The following is a 26,802-nucleotide window of genomic DNA, read 5'->3' on the forward strand; positions in this document are numbered from 1 at the left end:
TTACGATGGATTCTGAAGCTGAATCCACACTCAAAGTGAACGAGCGCTATGATCAACTAGCAGTACCTGCCATGGACACAAACCTGAGGGGTGGCCACATAGGCGCCCATATTTGCAATCCCTGCTTCCAGTAATTTGCGTTGATTTTCCCTTGATGTGGATTCACGTAGTCCAGAGACAGTCCCACTTATTTCTGTGCTAGGCACTATGCCAGGTGGTCACTGAGTAAACAGAGATTACGATACTCAGCAAATTGTTTGTTAAGCGAATGATCAAACTCATCTGTTCCTGAAAAATTGACGACAAAGGAGCCAGATGCCCTGAGCATTTGGAAGCGGCAGGAAGGGCCTTTTTCTTTGAAGCCAGCCCTCCATCCTGACTGTGCCCTGTGCCAAAGTCCCTGTGACAGGTCTGGGCCCTGACTGTGTTCCAGCACAGCTCCCCAGGAGGCAATGTTACTAACACAGCCAATGGAATCTGGAATGCACATGCTGAGCCTCACTAGGAGAGGGCCTATGGACCCAGGCAGATGCCAAAGCATTCCTCAGACATCTGCTTTTACAAAAAGATGACACGTGATACAAAAAGACAGATGTATGCCTGCCTTGGTCTTTTCTGGGATTGTTGAAAGAACCATCTAAAGTTGGGCTAAGCCAATAGACTCTCACTCTGAGGGTCTTTCCTTGTGATGAGCAGACCCAATATTCCTCTTGGCTGTCCTTGGCCCTCAGCAGGATGCCCTACACTGAGGAGATACTCAGTGGATAAGACTGAAACACCGCATTTTATAAACACCAGAATGGATGGGGAGGAGGGCAAACAGATGAGATATTATGGTCTAAGAGGTGAATAATCCATGAAAAAGTGTTCAACATCACTCAGCATCAGGGAAATACAAATCAAAACCACAGTGAGACATCACCTCACACCAGTCAGAATGACTAAAATCAACAAGTCAGGAAACGACAGATGCTGGTGAGGATGCGGAGAAAGGGGAACCCTCCTACACTGTTGGTGGGAACGCAAGCTGGTGCAGCCACTCTGGGAAACAGTATGGAGGTTCCTCAAAAAGTTGAAAATAGAACTACCCTATGACCCAGCAATAGCACTACTGGGTATTTACCCTAAAGGTACAAATGTAGTGATTTGAAGGGGCACGTGCACCTGAATGTTTATAGCAGCGATGTCCACAATAGCTGAACTATGGAAAGAACCTAGATGTCCATCAACAGATGAATGGAGAAAGAAGATGTGGGGTGTGTATATATATATGTATATATATGTATGTATATGTGTATATATACACATATACATACAATGGAATACTATGCAGCCATCAAAAGAAACAAAATCTTGCTATTTGCAACAACATGGATGGAACTAGAGGGTATTATGCTGAACGAAATAAGTAAGTCAGAGAAAGAAAATTATCATATGATCTCTCTGATATGAAGAATTTAAGAGGCAGGTGGGGGGTCGTGGGGAGAAGGGGGGGAAAAATGAAACAAGATGGGACCTGGGAGAGAAAGAAACCATAAGAGACTCTTAATCTCAGGAAACAAACTGAGGGTTGCTGGGGGGTGGGGGGTAGGGATAGGGTGGCTGGGTGATGGACATTGGGGACAGTATATGTTATAGTGAATGGTGTGAATTGGGTAAGACTGATGATTCACAGACCTGTACCCTTGAAGCAAAAAATACATTTTATGTTAATAAAAAGAAAGGTGAATAACAAAAGCTCTAAGAAGGGATAAGAGGAGATACAAAATTGCCAAAGGAACCAACACAGACACACATCACTGCTACTGGGACTATGAAGACAAAGAAATTGAAGGAAAAGTTTGGGACAGAGTCACAGAGGAGAAGCACATGTGGGAAGTCTGGAAACCAGAGGCTGACTTTGAATGGGGAGAGAGAAGGGGAGCAGAGGCATGGGGCAGAAGAACGGAGAACACAGCCCACAGGCAGGAAGGGAAAGGCAAAGCTGAGCAACAGGAGGAACATCCTTGGAAGTGAGCCTGGGAACTGCAGGGAGTGAGGTTAGAGTCAGACACACGAACTGGGGGGGGATGCGGCAGGAGCCTGGGGCCCCAAATAAGGGATGGGTCAGACAGATGAAAATAAAGATTAAAAGTCAAGGCCAAGGACACCAGGGTGGCTCAGTTGGTTTAGCATCTGACTCTGGATTTCGGCTCAAGTTATGATCTAGGGGGCCCTGAGATCAGATCGAGCCTCGGGCTGGGCTCCGTGTTAAGGATGGAGCCTGCTTAGGAGTCTGTCTCCCTCTGCCCCTCCCCCCGCCACATACACGCACTCTCCCTAAAAATAAAATTAAAGCCGAGGCCACATGAAAAGGAGAATCGGAAGAAATCAAAAGTGCCAAGGGAATCAAAGGCCCACAGGCCACCAGGAACAAGAAACTAAAGAGATGGATAAAGCAGCCATTGTCCATGAGTCCTTAGAAACACGGGTTCTTTATGTGGTCTCCACACCATCAGACCTTGTCTGGCAAATGCCCAGGATCTGGAAATCAAGTATTTAGGTGGCTCTTTCTCGTGCAGCCTGGAGGAGCCCGCCTCAGGTGGGCTCCTCTTTCTCTCCCTGCTTCATGGGAAAATAAAAAGGAGCAAGGCCCGGTCCTCCTAGATTTCCAGTGCCCTTTACTCCAGACAGGCCCCCAGAGACCAGGGAAGCCCTCATGTCTCCATAGCAGGAAAAGTCTCTAATGCACATACTCCTCCTAGCACATCTGCATTTTAAAGGAGGCCTGACCCAGATGCTTAGATTTCCAGTACATTCATCTATCCCCAATGTCCTATCAGCTGCCCCCCGGGAGCGGACAGAGTGGGTAACACACAGTCCTTGGACTCAGGGGCTCACTGTTCAGCAGCTGAAAAGGCCATTCTGGTCTGCTTGCACACTATCTTTTCCAGCGGGGGACCAAAATCCTATATTGTTAGAGATCCACATACCTGGGATGGACATGAACATGGGTTCTAGAGGCAGCGAGACCTTGGTTCAAATCCCACTTCCGCCACTTACCAGCTAAGAAATCTGGGGTGAGTCTCCTGATGTCTGAGCCTCCATTTCTGTCCTCTGGGAGATGAAACCCTCAACAGGGTCAGTACGGTGCCAGGCTCTACACAGTGTCTGGCACAAGGTATAAACTCAATAACTATTTGCCAAGATGTTAGGAAATACTAGAGGCTCACTCCTGGTTTTTAGGAAATGCACATGGATTCAGATCATAAGAGGACATCTCCCAGAGACTGAGCAGGGCTTTGAGTCACCTGAACATTCCTTGTTCCGGTTCCTTATTTGTAGATGAAACCACCAAGAGAGCCTCTCTTCTTCTACCTTGCCCTTATCTTGCAGGATGGGGGGGGGGGGGGGGGTGGAAGGTAGCACTGACATTTCCTGAGCATACACTGCGTCTGGCATGGTGCAAGGCCCATCAGACACTCCAACTTTTCTAATCCTCACAGCCCCGAAAGCACAAATGTTCTTCCCAGATGGAGAGAGAAAGCAAAGAATGAAAGTGACCCAAGGTCCTGCCGGGAATGCAGGGCTGGCTCTCCAACAGAACACCTCCATGGCTTCCCAGCTCCTGACCTGAGCCAGATCTCAACCCCAGGCACCTGGAGAGCCTTCCAAAAATGCAAACCGGGGTAAAATTTGATCCCAGCTATTTGATTTAGTGCTCTAAAAATCTCGGCTGAAGCAGCCAACCTTTTGATGATTTATTCCAATACTCTTACCTGCCCTGTCGAGCCTGATTGGGATAATGCCTGGCTAGGGCTGGAGTCTCTGGTCTGGATCCAGCCCTGGGGGTGAGTGAACTCCTACCAGGTGTTGGAGGCCCCCTCAAACTCATGCTGGAAACTGTAATGGAGAGGGCATCAAGATTTCATTCTTTTGACCATCTTAGATCTTGAACCCACCAGCTCTCTGAGAAACCATACTAAAGGCTGCCAACATTTCTGTTTCCTTTTAGAGATCCATTCTTCCTAAGAGAACCTATCTGCCAACGGTCATCCAATGGAATCAGATCCAGTCCTCATTTGAGAAATTAATCACCATAATACACAAATAATCACTAACAATTACTGAGTATTTGACTTGGAGTCAGACACTGTCTTTCAGTAACCCAGTGACATAGATGTGAGCATTAGTTCAACTTGATAGGCGGGAAAGCTGAGGTTTCGAGGGGAGGAAGGTTAATCAAAGTCAGGCAACCAGTTAGTGGCAGAGACAGAAGGCAAACCAGAAAAACTTTGCTCTACTCACTGTGTAATGCTTTCCCAGGGAAGCCCGGGCAACTCTGCACTCCCTTTCCACCTGCTGGAGCGACCAGCACATCTCCAGTCTCACAGATGGCACAACAGTTCCTGCTGGGACTGGGATATCTGTCTGAAAAACACTCCAGACTAGCGCATTTTCCTACCAATGCAGACACGTGGCCCAGCCATTCTACCCCACTCGGACCTGGCCATGAGGTGAGGAAGCTAAAAACGGACTGGTCTGCACGTAACGCTTAGTGACTTCATGAACTACAAGATCACTGTGAGTACCTTGTGTGTACATTTAAAAACCAAGACAGAAACTTCATGAACATTGTCCAATTTTAGAAAAATGGTGCTTTGCCTCAAGATGCAAAAAAAAGGGGCACCTGGGTGGCTCAGTGGGTTAAAGCGTCTGCCTTCAGCTCAGGTCATGATCTCAGGGTCCTGGGATCGAGCCCCACATCGGGCTCTCTGCTCAGCAGGGAGCCTGCTTCCTCCTCTCTCTGACTGCCTCTCTGCCTACTTGTAATCTCTGTCTGTCAAATAAATAAATAAAATCTTTAAAAAAAAAAAAAGATGCAAAAAAAAAAAAAGGACACAAAAGGTCCCCAGGGGCTATTTTGTCAAGGGGTAGAATGATGGATGGTTTTTATTTCCTTATGGATTCTTATAACAAACACAAATTAACCTTGATAATAAGAAACCAAAGCAGTTACAAAAATAAGCTGATGGACCGTCCCCCCCACCAAAAAGTCCACACAATTCAGAGTAAAGACAAAAAACGACTTCCTCTGTAAGTCTCATCATTGGCACAGATCTCCTCACTCTGCAGCTCCCACATCGTGCCCTGGTTATGAATTTCCATCTCCATCTAACACGACTCAGATTTCAAGCCTGCCTCTGATGCTGAGAAAAATGGCAGCGTGGGGAGTGAATTACCTTAACCCATCCATGGCGCCTTTCCAGTCCGCGCGTGGCCTTTTGCAGAGGGAAGGTTTAATTACCGAAAGCTCTGTGACGCAGTCAGCCTATTTTTGGCCTGCAGGCAGGACAGGTTAGCTCTTTATCCACTCCTGCCTTGGCCCGGCCGAGCCTCAGAGGTCACAGAGAGGAGGCATTTTCATCCTGTCCCGCTGCCAAGCCTGTCTTTCTAGAAGCCACTCCAGTCCTGCCTCCTGAGGGACCAGCCGGCCTCCAGCTCATTTCTCCACAAGGACTGGCACAGGCTCTCCTTCAAGTAGTGTGTGTGTGTGTGTGTGTGGTGTATGTGTGTGTGTCTGTGTCCCCCGCCCCCAGCTAGGGCTATGAAATGTCCCAGCATGTGCGGGACGGGGCAGAAGGAGTGAGGTGTCCCTGTTGTGTAATGCACCTTAATGGACAAGGTTCACTACAGGGATTAGGGGGTGAGCTCCTAGGGGGAGATGAACTGCACCGCAGGAAAATAAATGGGAATTGGGGGGGGGGACAGAGGAGGGGTTTGAACAGCGAGCAAGAGGTCCTGTCTGTACAGAGGGGAGTCTGTGGAGTGAAATGATGGCCAGTGAAGGCTGTCCCAGCTGGAAGGAGTGGCCAGGGGAGCTTCCACAATACTGACAGTAATAATAATAATGTTGATAGTAACGACAACTCACTTGCTCCAGACATCCTTCGAACCACCGTTCTCCAGACCCTCAGGAATCCTATCAGGAAGGTACTACTCTTATCTTATCCCCATCCGACAGAGGAAGCAACTGAGGCACCGAAAGAGAAGTGGTCTGTCCAAAGTGTCACAGTAAGTGGCAGAGCTGGGCTTTGAAAATCTCTGCCCCACCACACCAACTCTTTCCTCAACCACTTAACACTGTGGTCCTGCCCTCAGAACAGCAACGCCCAACTTTCCAACGTTCTGTCCTCGTACTCCGCAGGCTGCTTTGCTCTGCCTGGCGAACCACCCCTGTCCCTTAGCTGCTGGAATCTTCCGCAACCTGGATCACCTCAGCAGCATCTGCAGTCTTGGGGGCGGGGAGCTTGGGGAAGGTGGGGGGGGGGGTGATCAAGATGTTCCCCAGGAGCCCAGGGCAGGAGGGGTGGTGGGTGCCATGTGGAAAGCAGACTGAACAGCAGGTGATGCTGGGGAGAACAAGAAGTCAGCAGAGACAGCCGCATGGGGAGTGCCTTGGAGAAAGGCAGGCTGCCAGGGGTCCCTGGGAAGGGGAAGAGACTCTCTCAGCTCTCTGAATGGGAGATGAGGCTTCAAGCTGGTTTCACTTAAATCACAAAAGGACCACAGGAGCCGAGCAGCTGGGTTAGAGGATTTGTGAAATTTCCAGACTGACCCTTGAATTTAGGTACTTTATCTCCTTGGTTCTAAGATACCCTTTTTTAAAAATTTTTAACATTTTTACATTTCTGTAATTGGGTTGCATGGTGTTTCTCTTTTCACTTTAAAAACTATTATTACATTGTTTGGGCAGCTTGTAACTGAGGTTGATTTAGGGCGGAGGAAAAACAGCTAAGAACTTTCTGCTGGAAGCAGTTGAAGCTGCACAGACGGCGTGTTCACTCATCTCTTTACTGCGGAGGCCTGCACTCCTCCAGCCATGTGTACAAATGCAGAGAAGCCATGCCACCACCACCACCCCGCACCCCCACCACCTCACCAACAGCTCCTGCTTGCTCTGATCTGAGCTCCAATGCTGCTTCCTCCCAGAAGCCTCCCTGACCTACCAGGACCAAGTCTAACTGCCCAATTCCACCTGTGTGATGAATTAATGTCCACTGTCCCCCACTAGATTATGCCCCCCACGGGAGCAGGATTGGGCCTTTCCCCCACACACACACCATTAAAAATCACCAGTCAGGGGCACAATGAGAATTTCAACAGCTTTGTGCTTTTTGAGTAAATGTGAGTCTTGAACATAAAGCTAGAAGAAAAATGACTGATTCCCATCTGAGAGGATCCAAAGTTCCTTTCAATAATCCTTCCTAAATATCACTACCGACACGAGTGGGCATGGGCAGCTCTACTGATTTGGATTTATTCATTCCGGAAATCAGTAACAAATATTTTAAACCTTTCTGTTCACAGAACTGGTCAGCCCAACTTGGGAATACGGTGCCTGGAACTTCAAACTCCAAGAAAAATAAGTTTAAGTCAGACAGAGATGGTCATTTGCAGCGCTGCTATAAAATACACACAGTGGAAACAACCCAGTTCAGTCATCGCAAAAGATTAAGCAAATGATGCCACCGCAGTGGTAAAGTACAGCAGAGATATTAAAATATGTTAATTTCTTATCCGTATTCGCATACGGCAACCTAGCGCATGTCCATAAAGTTGGACATAAAGCAGGTACCACACGATGTATGAGTGGCCATAAGAAGGGAGTTTAGAACACGAATTCATAGGAAAGTAACTTAAGTTCCTTTTTCTTTGTTTTTTTTTAAGATTTTATTTATTTATTTAACAGAGATCACGAGTAGGCAGAGAGGCAGACAGAGAAGCAGGCTCCCCGCTGAGCAGAGAGTCCAGTGCAGGGCTCAATCCCAGGACCCTGAGATCATGACCTGAGCTGAAGGCAGAGGCTTAACCCACTGAGCCACCTAGGGGCTCCTAAGTTCCTTTTTCTTTAACAAAGGAGGAGCTGATACCCTCAAAAGCAGGTATAAGGGATAAAGGTATGCACAAAGATCTCAATGGTCATATATTATGACCATAACACAACACATTTTAATAGTGATGACCTCTGATTCATGGAATGACAGGTGACTGTTTTCCCTGCTTTTAAATAGTTTAGCAATTCCCTGCAATGAGCATAAAGAATTTTTAAATCATAGTATCAATAACCTTTAAAAAAAAACAAACCTCTAAACAAAGGAACTTTGAGGAATTAGTTTTAAATAGTAAAGAGACATGGGCCAAAATGTGGACAGAGTAAGAATTATTGTAAAAAAGGAAAACCATGGGGCACCTGGGTGGCTCAGTGGATTAAAGCCTCTGTCTTTGGCTCAGGTCATGATCCCAGGGTGCTGGGATCAAGCCCCACATCGGGCTCTCTGCTCAGCGGGGAGCCTGCTTCCCTTCCTCTCTCTCTGTCTGCCTCTCTGCCTACTTGTGATCTCTGTCTGCCAAATAAATAAATAAAATCTTAAAAAAGGAAAACCATGGTGTTTTGCCCAGCTTGGTAACAGCCATAGACCCGAGCCCATGCAGGAAGCCCTCCCCTCAAAATTCAACTCTCCCACACTTGATCTATTCTTTCTGATTTCCTGAATTCTTGCTATCAGCAGCTTCTACTTCATTTGGCTTATTACTCTTTTTCAATCATCTTTTGGGGCTTCTGAAAACAGAAATTGACATTTAAAAGGATAGAGTATCTGAATATTATCTCAATTCGGATAAACCCTCCACCTGTTCCCAAGGAGCATTCGATGGATACAAATGATATTCAGTCATTTTCTCTCCAACTCTGGAGGGATAAAAAGGAATAATCCAAAGGGAAGAAACAGAAAGAAGTTGATCGTTTTTGTAACACCTACACTCTGTGCCGCAAGAAGGAGAAACATTTACCAGGCTCGCAGGGCAGAATGTTGTACGAAATACCTTCTGTATTTAGCAATATCAGAAAATACCTTCCCGCCACGCAAACCAAGCCTGCTGGCTTTTCCACCACACTGAGTACCAGTAACAGTGCACTATCGTGTGCATGTTTGCTTTTGAATATTCGGACCCAAGAGCTTTTACAGCAGGGCTAAGGGTCAACAGTACCATCTTAATGAAGTCATTCGCATTATTCCGTACTTGCAAACGGAAATATAGCTTCGCACAGGGTAGAAATGGTGGAGCTGGGATTCATGGTTTTTTGTTTGTTTTTTTTTTCCCCATGGATTTTTATCTGGACCAGTTTCTTCAGCAGTAATTGCTGAACACAGGGACCATTAGAACCTCTAGGCAGAGTCTGGGGTTGAATGCAGAAGATGTACTCATTAAGGATGAGATCCTCTACTTCTGGGTGCTGAAGTTCTTCAAGATGAAATTCCATCTGGATTTTGATGATTTAATGATTTTGACAATTTTGATAATTTTGATGATTTGGGTAAAAGAGACAACTTTTTCAACGCATGACTACCCACCTCATGGATGTGTTACTTAAACAAGATTTCAAGGGGGGAAATTGCATATGGGAAGATATAAATATCAGGCTTTGATTCATTGACTCACTCAATACACATTCATCAAGAAGCATCAGTGCCTGTTCATTACTGGGCATGGGGGTACAAGGTCCTGTGCATTTTACTCACCATCCTAAGTCCTTTCAGAGCCAACCGCTCTTCTGATAAATCAATTACGCTTCCCAGTGGTTACTCTTCCTTTCTCCAAAACTACATGTCTAGAGAGAAGCTGATTCGAGAGAGGAAGCTCCCATTACTTCAGTCCTTAGGAAAAGCAGGCGTCCTTGCTAACTGTCATACCGAAGGAGGCTGTAATGAATGTTTTATACTAACCTGTTGTGCTACCTTCCCATTTCTCCTTTTTCTCCAGGAGTATGGTGAGTTCCTTCTTCCCATCGCCCCTCCCTGCCCACCCCCACCCTACCCAAGATTTCTGACCTGACCGTAATCTCCTCTCCAGGAACGCACTGGCCCCCTAGCGCCGCAGCCAGCTCTGTCTTCCATCCCGGTCCTGCTGTACCTCAGAGGAAAATCTGTCAGGTGCTTTAAAGTTTACCTAGCCCATGTTCTGATGTCAAAGGAGTAACACACTGTCCTACTGACTGTTGTCAGTTGGCTGGAAAGCTCAAGGTCGCTAAGTGTTTATTTGAATGTTGCATAATTATGGGAGTCAAAGACCGCATCAGGATCATCTTGGCTCTCGGATGTCCCTTTCCTCTCCTTAAGCAAGAACTACAGCAGCTTCCATGTAGTTCTCCCAACAGATTGCCCACAGAGCCCTGAGCCAGTTGCTGAGTTACCCGACGATCCTTTCTCGGCTACCTCCTCGCCGCCATCTTCCAGCCTTGTAGGCACCCATGACCACTAACAACTTCATCCCTGGCAGCCTTGCTCCCGGACATTTAACCCAGACCCATCAAAGTACTGGGTCTTTAATTTCTAGTTGCCAATGTAAATGAAAGAAACCTACTCCTTTTAAGGTCCAGAGATATTCTGGCCTTCCAATCCTTTCTCTATGCTTAAATTCTAAACATTCTACAGCTTACTTTATTCATGGGTTTTGTTGAGGAACCTCTATTTTGTCTTCTAATTAAACATAAATTGGAAGATCGACTTGTTTTGAGATAGATTTGAATACCAGTCCCATGGACAAGAGTGCCACTTCTCAATTCATGAATTAGGTGTTGCTGGGCAGATTATTTAACAACTCTGAGCCTCAAATATGTCATTCAAAATAGTAATAATACTATCTCATAGGATTGTTGTGAAAATTAAATGAGTCAGCATACATACAAATGCATGCAACACATGGTAACTATGATTATTTATTATCACCATTATTGATTGGTCCCACAAATATTTCTTTCTTTTTTTTTTTTTTTTAATTTTTTTAAGGTACCCTCCACACCCAGCAGGGAGCCCAACATGGGACTTGAACTCATGTCCCTGAGATCAAAACCTGAGCCGAGATCAAGAGACAGTTATTCAACCAACTGAGCCACCCAGGCTCCCCATCCCGTGAATATTTCTTAGGCAAAGCAGTCATTGCCTTTATGAGCCTTTAATGTCCTCTGAACAGCCCTGCTATTGAGAGCTGCCAGCAGAGTCCACAGCAAGATCTCAGCTCCCCTCGGAACCTGGACTACTATGTTGACGTCCTTCTAGTTGCCACACCTACATCCTGTCTTGGTGACATTTATCCCCGTAGGATAGTAACACTGACTAACCTTCATGGAGGACTCCCTATGTGCCGGGCCCATTCGAAGGGGGGGCCTTCCAGGTGTCTGGCCTGTTTATATCCTTCCACAACTCCAGAGAGCAGGCACGACTATGACCCCCCTCTCTTCCTTTCAGGAGAAGGCACAGAGAGGCTGGGTAACTTGCCCAAGTTCACACAGTGGCTCAATGGCAGAGCTCGGACTCCAGCCCTGCTGCTGTGCCCATGGCCGCCCTACAGCCCTGTCTCTCCCTGGAGTTACTACCTCAGTAGAAACGGCACACCACAAGGCACAAATATGTGACAAGGGATGAGAAGGAGGGGAGGTAGGGGTGGGCTTGGGGGAGGCACGGCGGGTACAAGTCTGTCTCCAGAGAGTCATGAGGAGCAAACAACCAACCACTCAATTAGTCAGACGTAGCCGGCGCAGCGCTCCCATTCTGCCTCAGAATGTTCTGAGGCTGCTGCAGCCCTGTGGATGTCTGAGGGGGAGGCAGGCCGCGGGCTGTTCCTTGGCAGCGAGGAAGGGGGCCCAGCTGGAGCATGGGACACGCTAACGAGAACAAGGCTGCGACAGAGACCGCTTCTTCTGGGTTGCCAAGAGTTTGGGTCATTTGTAAAACAGGGGCTCGTCAGAGAGTTTCAGACAAATTCGGGATCCAGAACCAGAGGGCCCCTGAGGATCCCTTTCAGGCGGTAGGGCCACAGGATGCCAGTCCCCACGGGGGCATCTCCCACAGATCTCACTGCACTTGCACGGGACCAGCAGAAGAACCAGCCTTCCGGGCACGCCCCTGGCCAGTGCTCTGGGCTGAGAGCTCCCAGCCCCGCTCTGCACAGGGCTCTTATCTCCACCTTATAGACGCGGCCGCGAGAGGGAGAGTGTGATGCCCCAGGACGCAGGGCTGCCCAGGCCTGGAACCAGGGCCCGAGCTGAAGAGATCCGAGAAACCCCAGCCATGGTCTCGGCCCCTAGTAGGCCCCCTTTGAACAAGAGGAGCACCCCCATCTTTCCTTCCTTCTGCTCCCTCTGACACCAAGAGCACCATGGGTGTCCCCGACCCAGAGGGAGAGGAGACAAAGGCCTGGCTGTTCTGGGGCCGGTGTGCAGGAGGCTGGCCTCTGGGGGGGCCGTGGGTGGCCATGGGTGGGAGCCGTAGGGGAAGATAAGCAGCTGAAAGTTCCCCTTTGTGTTGCTCTCACAGACGTTTCTGGAAGGGGTCAGTTGGGGGTGAGTCTTCATTTGCCCAAGTCGACGTGCACTGAGAAGCCAGCTCAGATACTGTGGTTAAAAATAAATCTCCACTCACCCTCTTATTAATATTCTGTATGTGTGTTAAGGACCTTCCGCCAACAGGGAGAAAAGTTCATTTACCCAGAATGGCTAACTTGGCTCTGAAAATCTGGTGAAAGGAACTCGATAACAAAACCCTTGATCTCTTTAGAAATTATAGGGAAACGCCAGGCACTGGACAATCCAACAAGGCAATTTCTTACTAGGATGGTCTGCTGGCATTTGAGTACCACTCACAAGCTGTACATATTTCTCTGTACCTCAGCTTCTCCTTATGCAAAATGGAGATAATCACAGTACCTGTTGTACTCATAGGTTAATATACACAGACCCCTAAGTCCGACAGTGCCTGGAGCATAGCATGCATTCGATACAAGTGAGCTATTCTGCAAATTCAATCTATTTTGTAATAATTGCAGTCATGACCGTCATTTATGCTTACTATGTGCCAGGGGCAGGGTTGAGAGCCTGCAGGCATCACACAGTTGAGTCCTCCAGACAATCCCATGATTATATATATAATGGTATTATAATACAATATAATATAATATATAATATATAATGGTATTATATATAATATAATATATAATGGTATTATATATAATGGTATATATAATGGTATATATAATATAATATATATAATGGTATATATAATGTAATATAATAATGGTATTATACCCATTATATTATTATAATATTATATAGCATAACATAAATATATATATACACATATATATGTATATAATGGTATTATGCCCATCTTACAGGTGGGAAAATGAGAAAGTGGAGTCAGAGATGTCTCCACCCAGTGGATGACACAGCAGGACTGAGACCAGATCCAGCCGAACTCACAAGCAACACTTGGTAGTTTCATTGTCTGGTTGGTGCCAGACCATGAGGCTGGCAAGAGAGAAAACCTGCTGATCCCCATGTAACTCACGTAGAAACTGAGGCAGAGAGGCTAATAACGAAAGTGTGTCCAGTTTCTTTGTGTGACACTGCGCTGAGAATAACACAGTGGATGGTACAAGAAATGAAGCCAACGGAGACTAGGAATCCCCGGTCTTCTCTCTTGACCAAGATAATAGAGCAATGGCCTTTCTGGTCTCTCTCAGGGGGAGCTGTATCTGTGCCACTGAGCACCTCCTCTAAGAGCCGCAAAGCCCTTGGCATTGCTCCTCGCACACGATTGAGCACGTGGTAAGCTGGTTTAATTACCGTCCTGCAGCCCCACTTTGAGCGTGAGAGGACCCTGTGGTCAGCACTTCCCAGCAGCTATTCCAGCATTCCCAAGTCACTCCGGTCGTCAGACTGTATTCACCTTCCGTGTACGGTGATGACTCGCCTGGAAAACGCTTCATCCTTCAAAACCTTGCTCAAGCAGCCCCCTGGGTGGCTCAGTCGGTGGAGCATCCGGCTCTTGATTTTGACTCATGAAATCGAGCCCGCATCAGGCTCTGAGCCCAGCACGGAGTCTGCTTGTCCTTCTCCCTCTGATCTTCATCCCCCCACACTCTTCCCTCAAATAAATAAAATCTTTTTTTTTAAAGATTTTATTTATTTATTTGACAGAGAGAGATCACAAGTAGGCAGAGAGGCAGGCAGAGAGAGAGGAAGGGAAGCAGTCTCCCTGCCGAGTAGAGAGTCCGATGCAGGGCTTGATCCCAGGACCCTGGGATCATGACTCAAGCCGAAGGCAGAGGCTTCAACCCACTGAGCCACCCAGGTGCTCTGCAATAAATAAAATCTTTAAAACAAACAAACAAACAAAAAAACCCTTGCTTAGCTATCTCTGACTCCATACAGCCTTCCCTGACCATCCGTTCCCCTCAGCAGAACAGACGGCTCCCACTCCTGCTCTATTTCTGGATTCTTTACATAGTTTGAACCACTGCAACACAAGGTCCTCCATTAGGCTGTGAGCTACTCTATCCAGGAACCCACAATTTATTTCAGTTATTTGGGATTTAGCAACGTGTGTATGATCTATGTCTGGGGTTCTCCACGGGAGTAGTTTTGCACCCTAGGAGACATGTGACAATGTCTAGAGGCACTTCTCATTGTCACAACTAGTGGTAGGAGGTGCTACCAGAACCTCGTGGGCACAGTCCACAAATGCTGTTAAATACCCCACAATGCACAAGACAGCCCTTCCAGGGCAAAGAATTATCCAGCCCAAGATGTCAGTGATGCTGAGGTCAGGCTCCTGGTCTACCTCGGTGGTGGCTCTCGGCCCTACCCACACTGCTGACTGAAGAGTTTGCCACACACCTACACAGGGCTCACGACCTGCAGCAACTTGAGCTTTGGTCCCCAGATATTTGCGACACCTCTGAAGGAAGAGTATACCTCCCTCATCCCTAAACACACGATTTGCCTTGCAGTTACCTTTGGCCAATAGCATGTGGCAGATGCTCGGGGTGGCCCCGCCCACCTTTCTCACTCCAGCACCTTCCACCTGCCAGCCACTGCGTCTCTGTGCCTGTGGACTTTCTCAAAAGCTAGCAGGCTTCTCTGCCCCCACACAGGCCGGAAGTGCTGGGGAATTAAAACCCTCAGTCGATGATGGGCACGTTTGGATGTATAAATATACCAGCTCCCTTATTCAACTGAGCTTATGATTTGTCCCATCTCTGTGAATTTCTCCCATGGGATTAAACAGGAGTTGCCCACACTGGTAGCAGACTTGACACCCTGCCTTCACCTGGCTGCCTTCCACTTCCCCACTTCTAGGATCTAGAATCTTCTCCTAGGAACCCAGACCAACACAGAATAGAAGGAACACATGATCTCTCCCAGAAGCAGCATCGAGAACCTTCTCATAGTTCTGCCATGGCTCTTCTCCTCTCTCTGCTACAAGAGAGGGACAACCCAGGTCGGGGCTGCATCTTCTGCCAGGGTCCCGTATGGGGGATACAGGGAGGACACCTGCAACCGGTGTCCTGCAACCAGATGTAACAGAAACAAGAAGGAGACTTTGTAGCTGCAAGCCACAGAGATTTGGGGCTTGTTATTACAGAAACATAACCTGGTGAGAGCTGACTGATACAGGGCCTGTCACTCCTGGGGGACCTTTCTGACTGACTCTGTCATGGGAGACCCAGGCTATCTACCTTCCAAATGGTACTTGTCTGAGGGCAAAATCGTACAGCATAGCCTGGGTCTCCTTGAACTGGGAGATGATTATTTACTTTTTTCTCTTCCTCTGTAGCTCACAGGGCCTTGTGCAGGGCCAAGAGACAGTTGAAAGCACTAGTCACACAGTGGCCAGGCGACCTCAGGGAAAATCCCTTCCCCTCATCTGGAGCTGCCCCCTTCATTGCAAAATCTGACCCTGAGAACCATGCTCCATTCCCGGCACTCGCCCTCTGATTCACCGAGGACCACCGCCAACTTCATTTTCTCCATCCCCTACTGGATCCATCAGCCTCGAGAACAAGCGAAGTCCAGGCCCAAACTCTCAAGGGAAAGTCTGTCTCATCCACTTTGCAAATGGCTCATTTCTTTTCTCCTACTCCCATGTCAGAAGCGAGAGTTGCCCTCCCCCTTTCCTCTGTCCATGACATTTATTGCGTGTGCACCACGTGCTATCAGGCATCAGGCTGGACCGTCCTCACGGTCTGTCACAGCATTTCCCACGCCCGGGTCACTCACAGAGGCCACACAGCTATTTTTGCCATATCTGAATGCCATCTCGGCTATCCGTTACTTACTAGTGCTTAATGCTAACCAATCCTTTGTCCTTAAACGTGTGCATCCCTAGAGGAATTTCTGCATTACTTCAATCCATGGAAAACCAGTAGCACCGACAACTAGAAGGGGGGGTCACGAAAATGCGCATGACCAAGAACACGTTCAATGACTTTTAACTAGGTCTGCTTGCTGAGTCTTCTGCCACCTGCCCCCTCTCTGTTTAAAAGGGAGGTTGAGGGGCGCCTGGGTGGCTCAGTCGGTTAAGCATCCAACTCTCAATCTCAGCTCAGCTCAGGTCTTGATCTCAGGGTCGTGGGTTCAAGCCCTGCACTGGGCTCCATACTAAGCATGCTGTGTACACACACACACACACACACACACACAAATTTAAAGGGAAGTTGAAAGGTTTGGGGTCAGCAGCAAAACACAGCAGCACCTGTTTAAGCCTTGTCTTAATCAAAAAGGTTTAAAGAATTCAAAAAGGAAATGACCCTCTCACCATATGATGTGACATCCCTGAATTTGCCATCAGTGCTCCTCTAGTCATCTCCTGTGCCCCCTGAAATCATCTCTCATTTCATGGAGCACCCAGCTCACCCCTGTGGTGAGGCTCTATCGTCTGCCTGGATCCTGACCACATGGGGCTCAGTTACCGAGAGCACAGATCTTCTAGCCGGCCAAGCATGGGTTTGAGTCCTGCTGCACCACGCCCTCACTGGGTGGCAAAGTCAGCAAACCTCAGCCCTCGGTCTCCCGAGGATCCCTCTCATTCCCTCACCCGCCCTGTTGTACGACTACAGTGGCCGATGGCTACTGAGACACAGTCTACAACTTCGGAGCAAACACAGCCGCCTGGTCTCCTGAGAAGCTGGATTTGAACCTGTGACCTTGTTTCTCTTAGTCCCAGCAAATCAGTCCCAGAATCTGGCAAAGATGCCTAGCAATCTTTGCAAAGGAAGACTCCGTGACCTCACTTGAGTGCTTTCGGAGAGGCACCATGTCAATGACGCCAGAGGCATCACTTCTGTAGTTTTCATTCTTTACCGAATTGTCAGAAGTCCAATGAGCTCCCTTAATGTGCCCAACTTCTTGCTAATGAAAGGACGCTTAAGCAAGTATCCCCTGGGAGATGCCAATGCAGAGTCTCAGGTCCCACTTTGTGAGGAAGGTGCCCTTAGGGCTCCATTCTACAGATGAAGAAACTGAGGCCTGGAGGATTTCAGGAACTTGCCTGAGTTCATTAGCACCTGGGAGCTGGGGATGAAAGCCCAGGCAGTCTGGCTGGAGCACCCGGACTCTGCCTAGGACGTCTCCCCGCCTTACAGCGCGGTCAGAGATTCAGGCCTGCGGGGTCTAGAAGCACCGGGACCCATCGAAGCAGCACCTAGGCTGTGTCCGGGGCTTGGCGAAGGCCTCCTCGCATGCACAATGGCTGGCACAGAGCGCAGGGCAACACGAAGGGCCTCCAGTCACAGAATGAGGGAAAGGGCGTCCCGGGACCAGAGAACAAAATGCTGGCCACCTCCCGCCTGTCCCTCCTGCAGCTGTCCTTCTGCACTCTTTTCTCCTTGAATCCCTTCTTTCAGCCCTCGAGGCCCACGGCCAAGGACTGCCATTTCCAGAACAGCCCCTTCTCAGTTGGGCAGACCCAGCAGGGGGGCCAGTCACAAGGACCTGGACCAGACTGTGCCACACGACAAATCCCAGGGACCCAGCATGGGGACAGGAAGCAGCTGGTCTGGGGCAGGCATGAGGCCAGCCTGTGGGTAAGGGCAAGAAGCCCGAAAAACCAAGGACAGAGAAGAAAAGCAAAGGTTGGAGGTACCAGGGGAAACTAAGCAGAAGAAAAGTGAAAACACCAGAAACTGAGTAGATTGGAAATAGATAAGAGGACAGGAGGCTCAGCTGTATCAAGGTAGGGGGCTGTGGGTGATCCCATCGGCTATGCAGGGGGCTATAGGGCTAAAACAGCATGGGTAGAGGGTACACTGGTCTGGGGACTGGGCCAGTTGCCCACCGCTCAAATGTGCAGAGCACCAGGTCCGTGAACAAATACTGAGAAGCTGCATCCCAGAATCATGTGAACCAGGAGCCACAGAAATCAGATCATGGGATTAATAATAGCTAAAGTTTACTGAGCATTAACTCTAAGCCAGGCACTTTGCTAAGTGCTTTACACAGATGATCTTATTTAACCCCCGCAGAAACCCTCTGAGACCCCTTGTGGCCACGGGCCTACTAAGCAAGAATCTGGGTTCCAAAGCCAGGCTGGGTTTGAATCCCGACTGCTCTATATCTTAGCTCTGTGATCTCGGGCAAGCTACTTAAACTTTCTGCTTCTCGGTTTCCTCATCTGTAAAATGGGATCATGCAAATAGTTATGTCACACAGATGTGATGAGGATTAAATAGAACAATAGGGGTAACATTTACGGTGGTGACTCACAGAATGTTTAAGCCTCGGTCAACTTAACGGTAATAATTACTAACATTAGCCCTTTTAGAGATAATAATAATAATAATGATAAAGCACAGAGAGCTAAGTAAATTTTTAAGTGTGAGGATGGGAATTAAGCCCAGCCAGTCCTTCTAGAGAAGCTGGGTGTACAATCCAACTGCCTCACTGCCTTGTGTGAATTCAGAGGAACAAGGTGAAGACAGGATGCCACCAGGGGAATGTAGAACAAAAGGGGCAGAAAAGCAGAGGACAGAAAGGGCATCTGGATGCAACAAGCACACAGCCAGGAGGCCCTGGAGACTGAACTTGCATGTGGCCCTGGCAGGCCAGATTCAACATCCTACCATGGAAACAGGTTTTCTAGATGGGACATGAAGACTGTGTTCCCAAACCCCAGGGCACTGCTGCAAACTCATCACTGTGGTCAGAGCCATGCCTGAATGTGCAGATCTGAGGAGTGACATCAGGAGGTCACTGGACCCGGACTTGGGGTGGGGTTCCTGAGGATGCAGCCATGGTAACAGCTAAGAGATGCTCAGTGATCACTCTGTGCAAGGCATTGCTCTAGGTACGTTGTGCCTTAACTCACTTAATCTTCACCCGCACCCTAAGAAATCAATTCTAGATCATTCCCATTTTGTAGGTGAGCACATCAAGGCACAGAGAGGTCAAGTAACATTCACAAGGTCACACAGCAAGCAGGTAAGTCTCAGAGCCAGGAATGGAACTCGGGTCCTCTGGCTCTGAAGACTATATTCTTAACCTCCAGGATCTATAATAACCAGCCAGGCTAGTCTCAGAAATGAGTCGATAATTTCTTAGGACTTGAAGTTTCCATTTTTGTCACTGGATCCCCAGCCTGGACACCAAAGTATATGCAGAACAGTCAACTAAAAGGCTAGGAATGGAGAAACTATCAGATGATCCCAAATTGAGAGGCGTGTTACAAAGTAACCAATCAGTCCTCTTCAAAAATGTCAAGTTCATGAGAGACAAGGAAAGACCTAAGCAACGGCCACTGGGGAGGAGAAGAGAACTGAGTGCATTGTGGGACCCTGAACTGGATCCCAGAACAGAGAGAGGACCTTAGTGGGAAAACTAGGAAAATCCAAAATAGTTCTACGCTAACTGTATTGGAGCAGAGTTAATTTCTCGATTTTAACCAATGTTCTGTGGTTGTGTGAAATGTGACCATTACAGGAAGCCAAGAGAGGGGCACCTGGGAACTTTTGTCTTACTTCTGCAATTCTTCTTTTAAGTCTAAAATTATCTTAAAAAAATTTTTTTAATTCAGTGTTGAAAAAACAAACTAAACTTTCAAATGACGGGAGGATCAAAACCACTGACATTCTCAGTTTAGAAACTAACGCATTGATCTTTATAATTATATTATTTCCCCCTATTTGTGCAAATAAGTATTCATCTTGATTCGGCATCAGCTCTGTTTTAAATTGTGAATAACAACAGCCACCCAAAAAGCTGGCAGCACTTCGATTTCGGAGCCTGGGTCTGCTTCAGAAGAACAGATTACTTCCATGTGCTTGAAGATGTGACTCTATTGTCTTTCTCTAGGACTCAAATCCTCAGCGATGCTATTCTACAAATTTATTCGACCCCCACACGTCAAGGGCCGCTGGCCAGGAAAGGCTTGGATCACTTGGAAGCTGAAGGAACTACTTTGCAGGCAGGGGTGAGCTTCCAGAAACGTGGCAGGTTTGGCACACATGGGCCAACTGGCAGGCCAGAGAGACGTAAGGGTCTTCATGAGGGTCATAAGGGCTGGCAGCCAACGGGGTAAAGAAGAAACAAAGGCATGGTTCCCGCCAGCTATGTGCAGCAAGGCAGTAAACATTCTTCCTGCATTAGCTCATTTAATCCTCTCCACACTACCAACCAGATGCTCTACATCCGCGGCTCCATTTGATCAATATCAAAGGGGCGTGGTGACAGCTCTGTATGCAAATGAGGCAGCTGTGGCCCAGAAAGGTGGCCTAATCAAAAGGCTAAGTAGCCACACCAGAATGTAAGCCCAGATCTTCTAGATGCGTGAAGCCCAGGCTCCCTCCATTCTTCCTGCATCCAAGGAATGCTGGTTTAAAAAAAAAAAAAAAATGCATGGTTCAAAAAAAAAAAATCATCCAGCAGCTAAGACGACATGAACCTCCTCTCAGGGACCCCTGAAAAGTAACCCTCAAAGACAGGTTAGAGCGGGCATATTCATGCAGGTTTTGCCCCATCCCAATGATCGTGCCTGTCACGTTTATCAAATCCAGATCATCTACACCCCGGACAAGCAGAGTAGTTTCTGCTTGTTGGTTGGTCTGTTTTGTTTGTTCTGCTTGTTTGTTTGTTTTTTTTTTTTAAAGATTTTATTTATTTATTTGTCAGAGAGAGAGAGCGAGTGAGAGCGAGCACAGGCAGAGAGAGTGGAAGGCAGAGTCAGAGGGAGAAGCAGGCTCCCTGCGGAGCAAGGAGCCCGATGTGGGACTCGATCCCAGGACGCTGGGATCATGACCTGAGCCGAAGGCAGCTGCTTAACCAACTGAGCCACCCAGGCGTCCCTTGTTCTGCTTGTTTTCTTTGTTTTTTTGACCTCAGTCATCTATTTTGGAGATCCACATGATCTAAATTATCTAGGAAACTGCAAACATCCCTTCCCTTTATTCCAAGGTGGGCTTTTCTTTAAGAAACCCGGGTTCCCTCCTGCACTGTTAGTGGGAATGCAAGCTGGTGCAGCCACTCTGGAAAACAGCATGGAGGCTCCTCAAAAAGTTGAAAACAGAGCTACCCTACAACCCAGCAATCACACTACTGGGCATTTACCCCGAAGATACAAATGTAGTGATCCAAAGGGGTCCGTGCACCCGAATGTTTATAGCAACAATGTCCACAATAGCCAAACTATGGAAAGAATCTAGATGTCCATCAACAGATGAATGGACAAAGAAGATGTGGTATATATATACAACAGAATACTATGCAGCCATCAAAAGAAATGAAATCTTGCCATTTGCAATGACGTGGATGGAACTAGAGGGTATTATGCTAAGCAAAATAAGTCAATCAGAGAAAGACAATTATCATATGAGCTCACTGATGTGAGGAATGTGAGAAACAAGACAGAGGATCATAAGGGAAGGGAGGGAAAATGAAACAACATGAAATCAGAGAGGGAGACAAACTGTAAGAGACTTAATCTCAGGAACCAAACTGAGGGTTGCTGGGGGTTTGGAGTCAGATAGGGTGGCTGGGCGATAGACATTGGAGAGGTATGTGCTATGGTGAAGGCTGTGAATTGTGTAAGACAGATGAGTCACAGATCTGTACCCCTGAAACAAATTATACATTATATGTTAATTTAAAAAAAAAGAAGAAGAAGAAGAAAAGAAACCCAGTTCCCAGGCTGTTTCATGACATGGGTATTTCTAAATGAAAACACCTGTGCAGGGGCGCACGAAACCAGCATTGCAATTGGAAGTTCCCTTAGTCATTTCAGCCAGAAGAACAAAGCCACACGGAACCAGGCAAACTCCCCTCCATCCAACCCGAGTCCACTGATTTCACACTTGGAAATATAATCAGTAATACCCCTGCCTCCAATCCCCAAAACACATTCCAGTCCTGGTTTAGGATTCCACAGTCTGGAAGGAAAAAGCAATACGTGAATTTAGGAAAGGACAGATTCCCCAGATCCTAAGACGCAGGCTCGAGGGGAAGGGACCTGATGCCTTTGCATAGTATTACTTCAGGGACTGATTATCCTGAAACGCTGTTTGGATGATGACACGCAGGACACTCGGGGGGCACTGCCTCCGGGGAAGACCGCAGTCTTAAAGCAGCTCTCTGCTGCCTATCACACATCTTCGCCCAAAAACAGAGGAAAGGCCACAAAATGAGGACATTAATGCTGACGGAGCTGAAGAGGTTTAAGGTTGTCAGACACCCAGCAGGGTTTGGGAAAAATCTTTCTCTCCAAAACAGCTCCCCTTTCCCACTTGGCATGGGCCACGTGTGTCTTTATGAGCAGCTCTTAACAGTCCACTTCTTTTCCATGAAGTTTAATCGCTTAGCATAAAACAAGAAGCTCTCAAATGTGTTTGAGAAGAGCGGGGGCTGGGGGTGGAGGACAAAAGGGGTCTTTCTGGGGCGCCTGGGTGGCTCAGTGGGTTAAGCCGCTGCCTTCGGCTCAGGTCATGATCTCGGGGTCCTGGGATCGAGCCCCGCATAGGGCTCTCTGCTCGGCAGGGAGCCTGCTTCCCCCGCCCCCCCTGCCTGCCTCTCTGCCTACTTGTGATCTCTCCATCTCTATGTCAAATAAATTAATAAAATCTTAAAAAAAGAAATGTCAGCTCTTGTTACAGCTGCTGCTATTATTACTAACACTGTGATTACAGCTGCCCAGATTCACAAAACTAGTCAAAGCTTCTGCCACATTTAGGAATTTCCTCTGAAATAAACAATGCAGGTTTGTTTTTGTTTTTTGTTTTGGGTTTTTGGTTTTTTTTTAAAGAAGGCAGACATGGAATCCTAGATGAGCAAACTCCCACCCACAAAGAGCAAACTCCCACCCACAAAGAGCCTGTGACATGTTCCTTGGTAGAGACCACCTAACAATTTGGGAGCTTAGAAGCCTTCACTTTAGGCTTGAGAAGGTGCCAAAGACTTTCCTGGAGAGCCAGTCCAGAGAGAGACATTTGATCGCATTTTCCAATGAGAAGCATATGTCCAGGGTACATACGCTTCCTCCACTCATGTATGGATGGAAACAATGCTGAGTACATTCTGTCCCAAGAACTTACTCATGCTTACCCTGCAAGGCTTAACTTTTTAATTTAAATCCCAGAATCCTGCCATAAAACCAGCCAGCTGAAAGGTTGCTCTGAGAGCGACTTCTGGGCAATCTATTCATCGCGTGGCAGTCCCCAATAGCTAAAACAAATGTTCCCTGTAGTGCACACATCCATAGAGTTGGTAAAAAGCTGTGTGTTTTCTTTCACCTTTCCATGATGATCACGAGGGACATCTAATAGATTCCACTGAAGCACAATAGCAAAAGACTTCACTTGCATGCTTACTTTGGGTTCAGGTTCATTACCTTGTTAAGGAGACATCTGACTTCTGCAGGCAATCTTTAAAAGGTCACATCTGCAATGACTCACATATTTTCATAACCCATCGAATGTTATCATTTAATCCCTTGGCCAGGTTTCAAAAAACTCAAGTGCTCATGGGTTTGATAAGACAACCAGCACCAGGCAGGTCCCCAAACTCTTAGACACAGGACAGGTGACGCCAACTCGGCTCCATAAAATGGGACACCCTCCTTGACACAAGAAAGACCTCGGTTCCCTGGAGAGCCCAGCTGCACCTAAGACTTCCACAGAAAGGAGACCGATTTTTGCTTCGCCTTTGAAAAACCACCCCAGGTTGTGGCCCTGGGGCTTATCTGTAAGCACTAACCTTCTCTGGATCTGGTCCGCAGGCCTCTTCACGGATACATACGTGAGCGTTATTCTAGGTGACCTCCTGTTAAAGAGTTTTATTTTAAATCCCAGCTAATCTTTGCAGCTCCCTGGACTGGTCTGATCTCTTGACACATCCTAGTTCAGGTCTATACCAAGCGGCGAACACAGTGGGACCAAGCCTGGTGTCTGTCTCCCTCTTTCCCTTTCCTCCAGTCAATTCTGTTGCATCATTAACCTTTTCTTTCTCCTCTGCATCAACAGCAGCATAGGTGAGCCAAAAGGAAAAGTAAAAAATAAAGGACAGAGCCCTGTGAGCTGATGGCTCTCCAGACAGCAGCGGTGTTAAGGCAATTTAGAGACCTGGCCGGCGGGATGAGCCTGCGCCTGCGCATACAGCGCCTCGCTGTTTGTTTGAGTGCCTCTGGGTATTTTTAGAGTCTGCAGGGAGACGTTAAGCGGCACGGGGTGGCTGGTATGCTACTAATGACACCCTGAGCTTCCAGAAGCGGGCTTCACAGCAACCGCGGAAGCCGAGGTGATGAAAAGCAACACTTGTCTTTAAAATCACGCAGACGTCGGGGTGTAGGTGGAAAAGACAAGAAAAAAAGTCGTGGATAAAAGCCGGGATTCAGCACAGCAGAGCGCAGGTGTAAGGCACCTAATTACGAGAGACGTAGGAGTTTGTAGAAGTCCTGTATTTCCTTTCCTTTTCCCTTCTTCTCTCCCTCCCTCCCTTCCTTTCCCCTCTTTTCTTGGCTTTTATGTCTTCCAAGCATCCCACTGGGGACACCCTCCCCCCTTTTGTTGGCTCTGCAGAGGTGAATGCAGGGATCCAGATCTGGCCAGACAACCCATGGCCAGCCCAGGAATGGGGGTGCGACTCCAGCAACATCCAGCTCAAGAGATGGTTCCCTGGGCCTTTTCCTGGAAGCAGCAGAAATGAGGCACTTGTTATCGCTGGGGTCATTACCTGAGAGGATGCTGTAAGCCTCGGGCTGCCAGACACGTTGGTGCCTGAAACAAAGATGCCCAAGAAGGCCCAGCCAAGAGATGGGAAGGGGAAACAGCGTTTCAATAGCAGCATGTGAGCCCCGGATCCTGCTCTGTCTGTGACCACTGACTCCCTAGAAATCCCAGGGACCTGAGCCAATAAAGTTTCCCCCTTCTTTCCCTTTGAGGAAAGCCCCCCAAAGAATCTTAATACAGAGCGAGCTCTAAATGTAATTTTTTTAAAAAAACACCAGAGGAATGTTGAAGTAGAAGCCATAAGCCTCTCCAGTCATGCCCACCCTATTGTTGAAGCAGACACCAGCCCCTCAGCAGAGGCCCCCAAACTCTCCTCATTTGCCTCAGAAAGCAGATGGGAAATTCCAAGACAAGCCTCCCTTGGGCTTCAGGAAGATAAAGTGTAACATTCATTCCTCATAAATGTCACATGGCACCTTTTAAATTCTTATCTTTCCCAAAAAAGCAGAACGGTTTGCATGGTCATCAACAGCGTGCAAGCACTGACCCACATAATCCCCTCCCCCCACCGAGTGATGTTGATGCTGACAAACCTACAAACATGGTATAGTCCATTGCCTTGCACAAAGCAGCCAACACACAATTGTTAAACTTTTGCTCACACAATCCGATTAAAGACTCACAACTACTTTGTGAAGCAAGAACTAAAACGTGCCCATTTTACAGATGAAGATACTGAGGCTCAGAAAGACTGAATAACTCATGTGAGATCACACAGCAACTCAAAAGGAAAGTAAGGCTTCAGACTCAGCTCTCTATAGCTGCAAAGTCACCCACTGGGAATGGGCCCCTTCCATGGAGTCGTCTGTTGCTTGACAGACCTTTACCTCCATTTACCTCACACTGTGTTTTCCCTCCTGGCCTGTCAGTCTCTCTGTATTTCCATGTCTGCAAAGTTCCTGTTCAACCTGTTCTATTGTCTTCCTGATCCTCATGTGTTTGATGTTCCGTCATCCCACTGGGTGATTCTTCAAGCGGGGTGAGAAGAGGCAACCAGACCAGCTATGTCTTGGTTTCGTTAACCTTTGCTGGAATCATGAATCCATTTGTCGGGAAGAAGATGTCCTATAATTCCAAAAGCCCCAAATCATAAGTCTTCCCGTTTCTCTTAAAAAGCAGAAGAGGGGGGCACCTGGGTGACTCAGTGGGTTAAGCCGCTGCCTTCGGCTCAGGTCATGATCTCGGGGTCCTGGGATCGAGTCCCGCATTGGGCTCTCTGCTCAGCAGGGAGCCTATTCCTCCTCTCTCTCTCTGCCTGCCTCTCTGCCTACTTGTGATCTCCCTCTGTCAAATAAATAAATAAAATCTTAAAAAAAAAGGCAGAAGAGGAATGACTGGCTTATCACATGCTTCAGACACTTATGGTGAGCATTTCCAGCTCTCTGGAAGTGAAAAGAACTTAGATGGTCCATTTAAACCTGATTCTGAAATCTGATTCTACTTTCTGCACCTAAACATTACAAAAGTTAAAATCCTCCAACCACCTAAGGAAATTATCAAATGTATATTAAAAAAACAGTATATACAAAGATGTGCAAGACAGTGTGGCTTAGGACAATAAAACGTCAGAAGTAACCTAAATGCCCAGCAAGAAGGGATTGCTAATCTAAATGCCCAGCAAGAAGGGACTGATGTCAATGTCTGGTGTAACTATGATTTCAAAACACGCAAGCCAATGAAGTCATGAGAGTTATATCGAAAAAGAATATAGTGGGA

The 26,802-nt window shown here is 47.5% G+C and overlaps 1 protein-coding gene across 4 annotated transcripts in view; it reads right to left on the reverse strand.

Moving 5' to 3' along the window:
• Positions 1 to 26,802, reverse strand: part of SLC1A2 (solute carrier family 1 member 2) — a 144,596-nt gene that overhangs the window by 87,221 nt on the left and 30,573 nt on the right. Inside the window, exon 1 of one of the 4 annotated variants that reach the window (XM_059139803.1) lies at positions 9,873 to 9,975. The exons of 2 other annotated variants lie outside the window; for them this stretch is intronic. Coding sequence is in view for 1 of the 2 variants with exons in the window: in XM_059139797.1 (XP_058995780.1) it covers positions 5,223 to 5,236 (14 nt within the window). In the remaining variant the exon portion in view is untranslated. Of the gene's footprint in view, positions 1 to 5,222; positions 5,400 to 9,872; positions 9,976 to 26,802 lie in introns of those variants that run through there. One more of the 4 variants, XM_059139797.1, reaches the window with a different exon arrangement.

Source organism: Mustela lutreola, chromosome 1 (genome assembly GCF_030435805.1).
Source record: "Mustela lutreola isolate mMusLut2 chromosome 1, mMusLut2.pri, whole genome shotgun sequence".
Lineage (NCBI taxonomy): Eukaryota > Metazoa > Chordata > Mammalia > Carnivora > Mustelidae > Mustela > Mustela lutreola.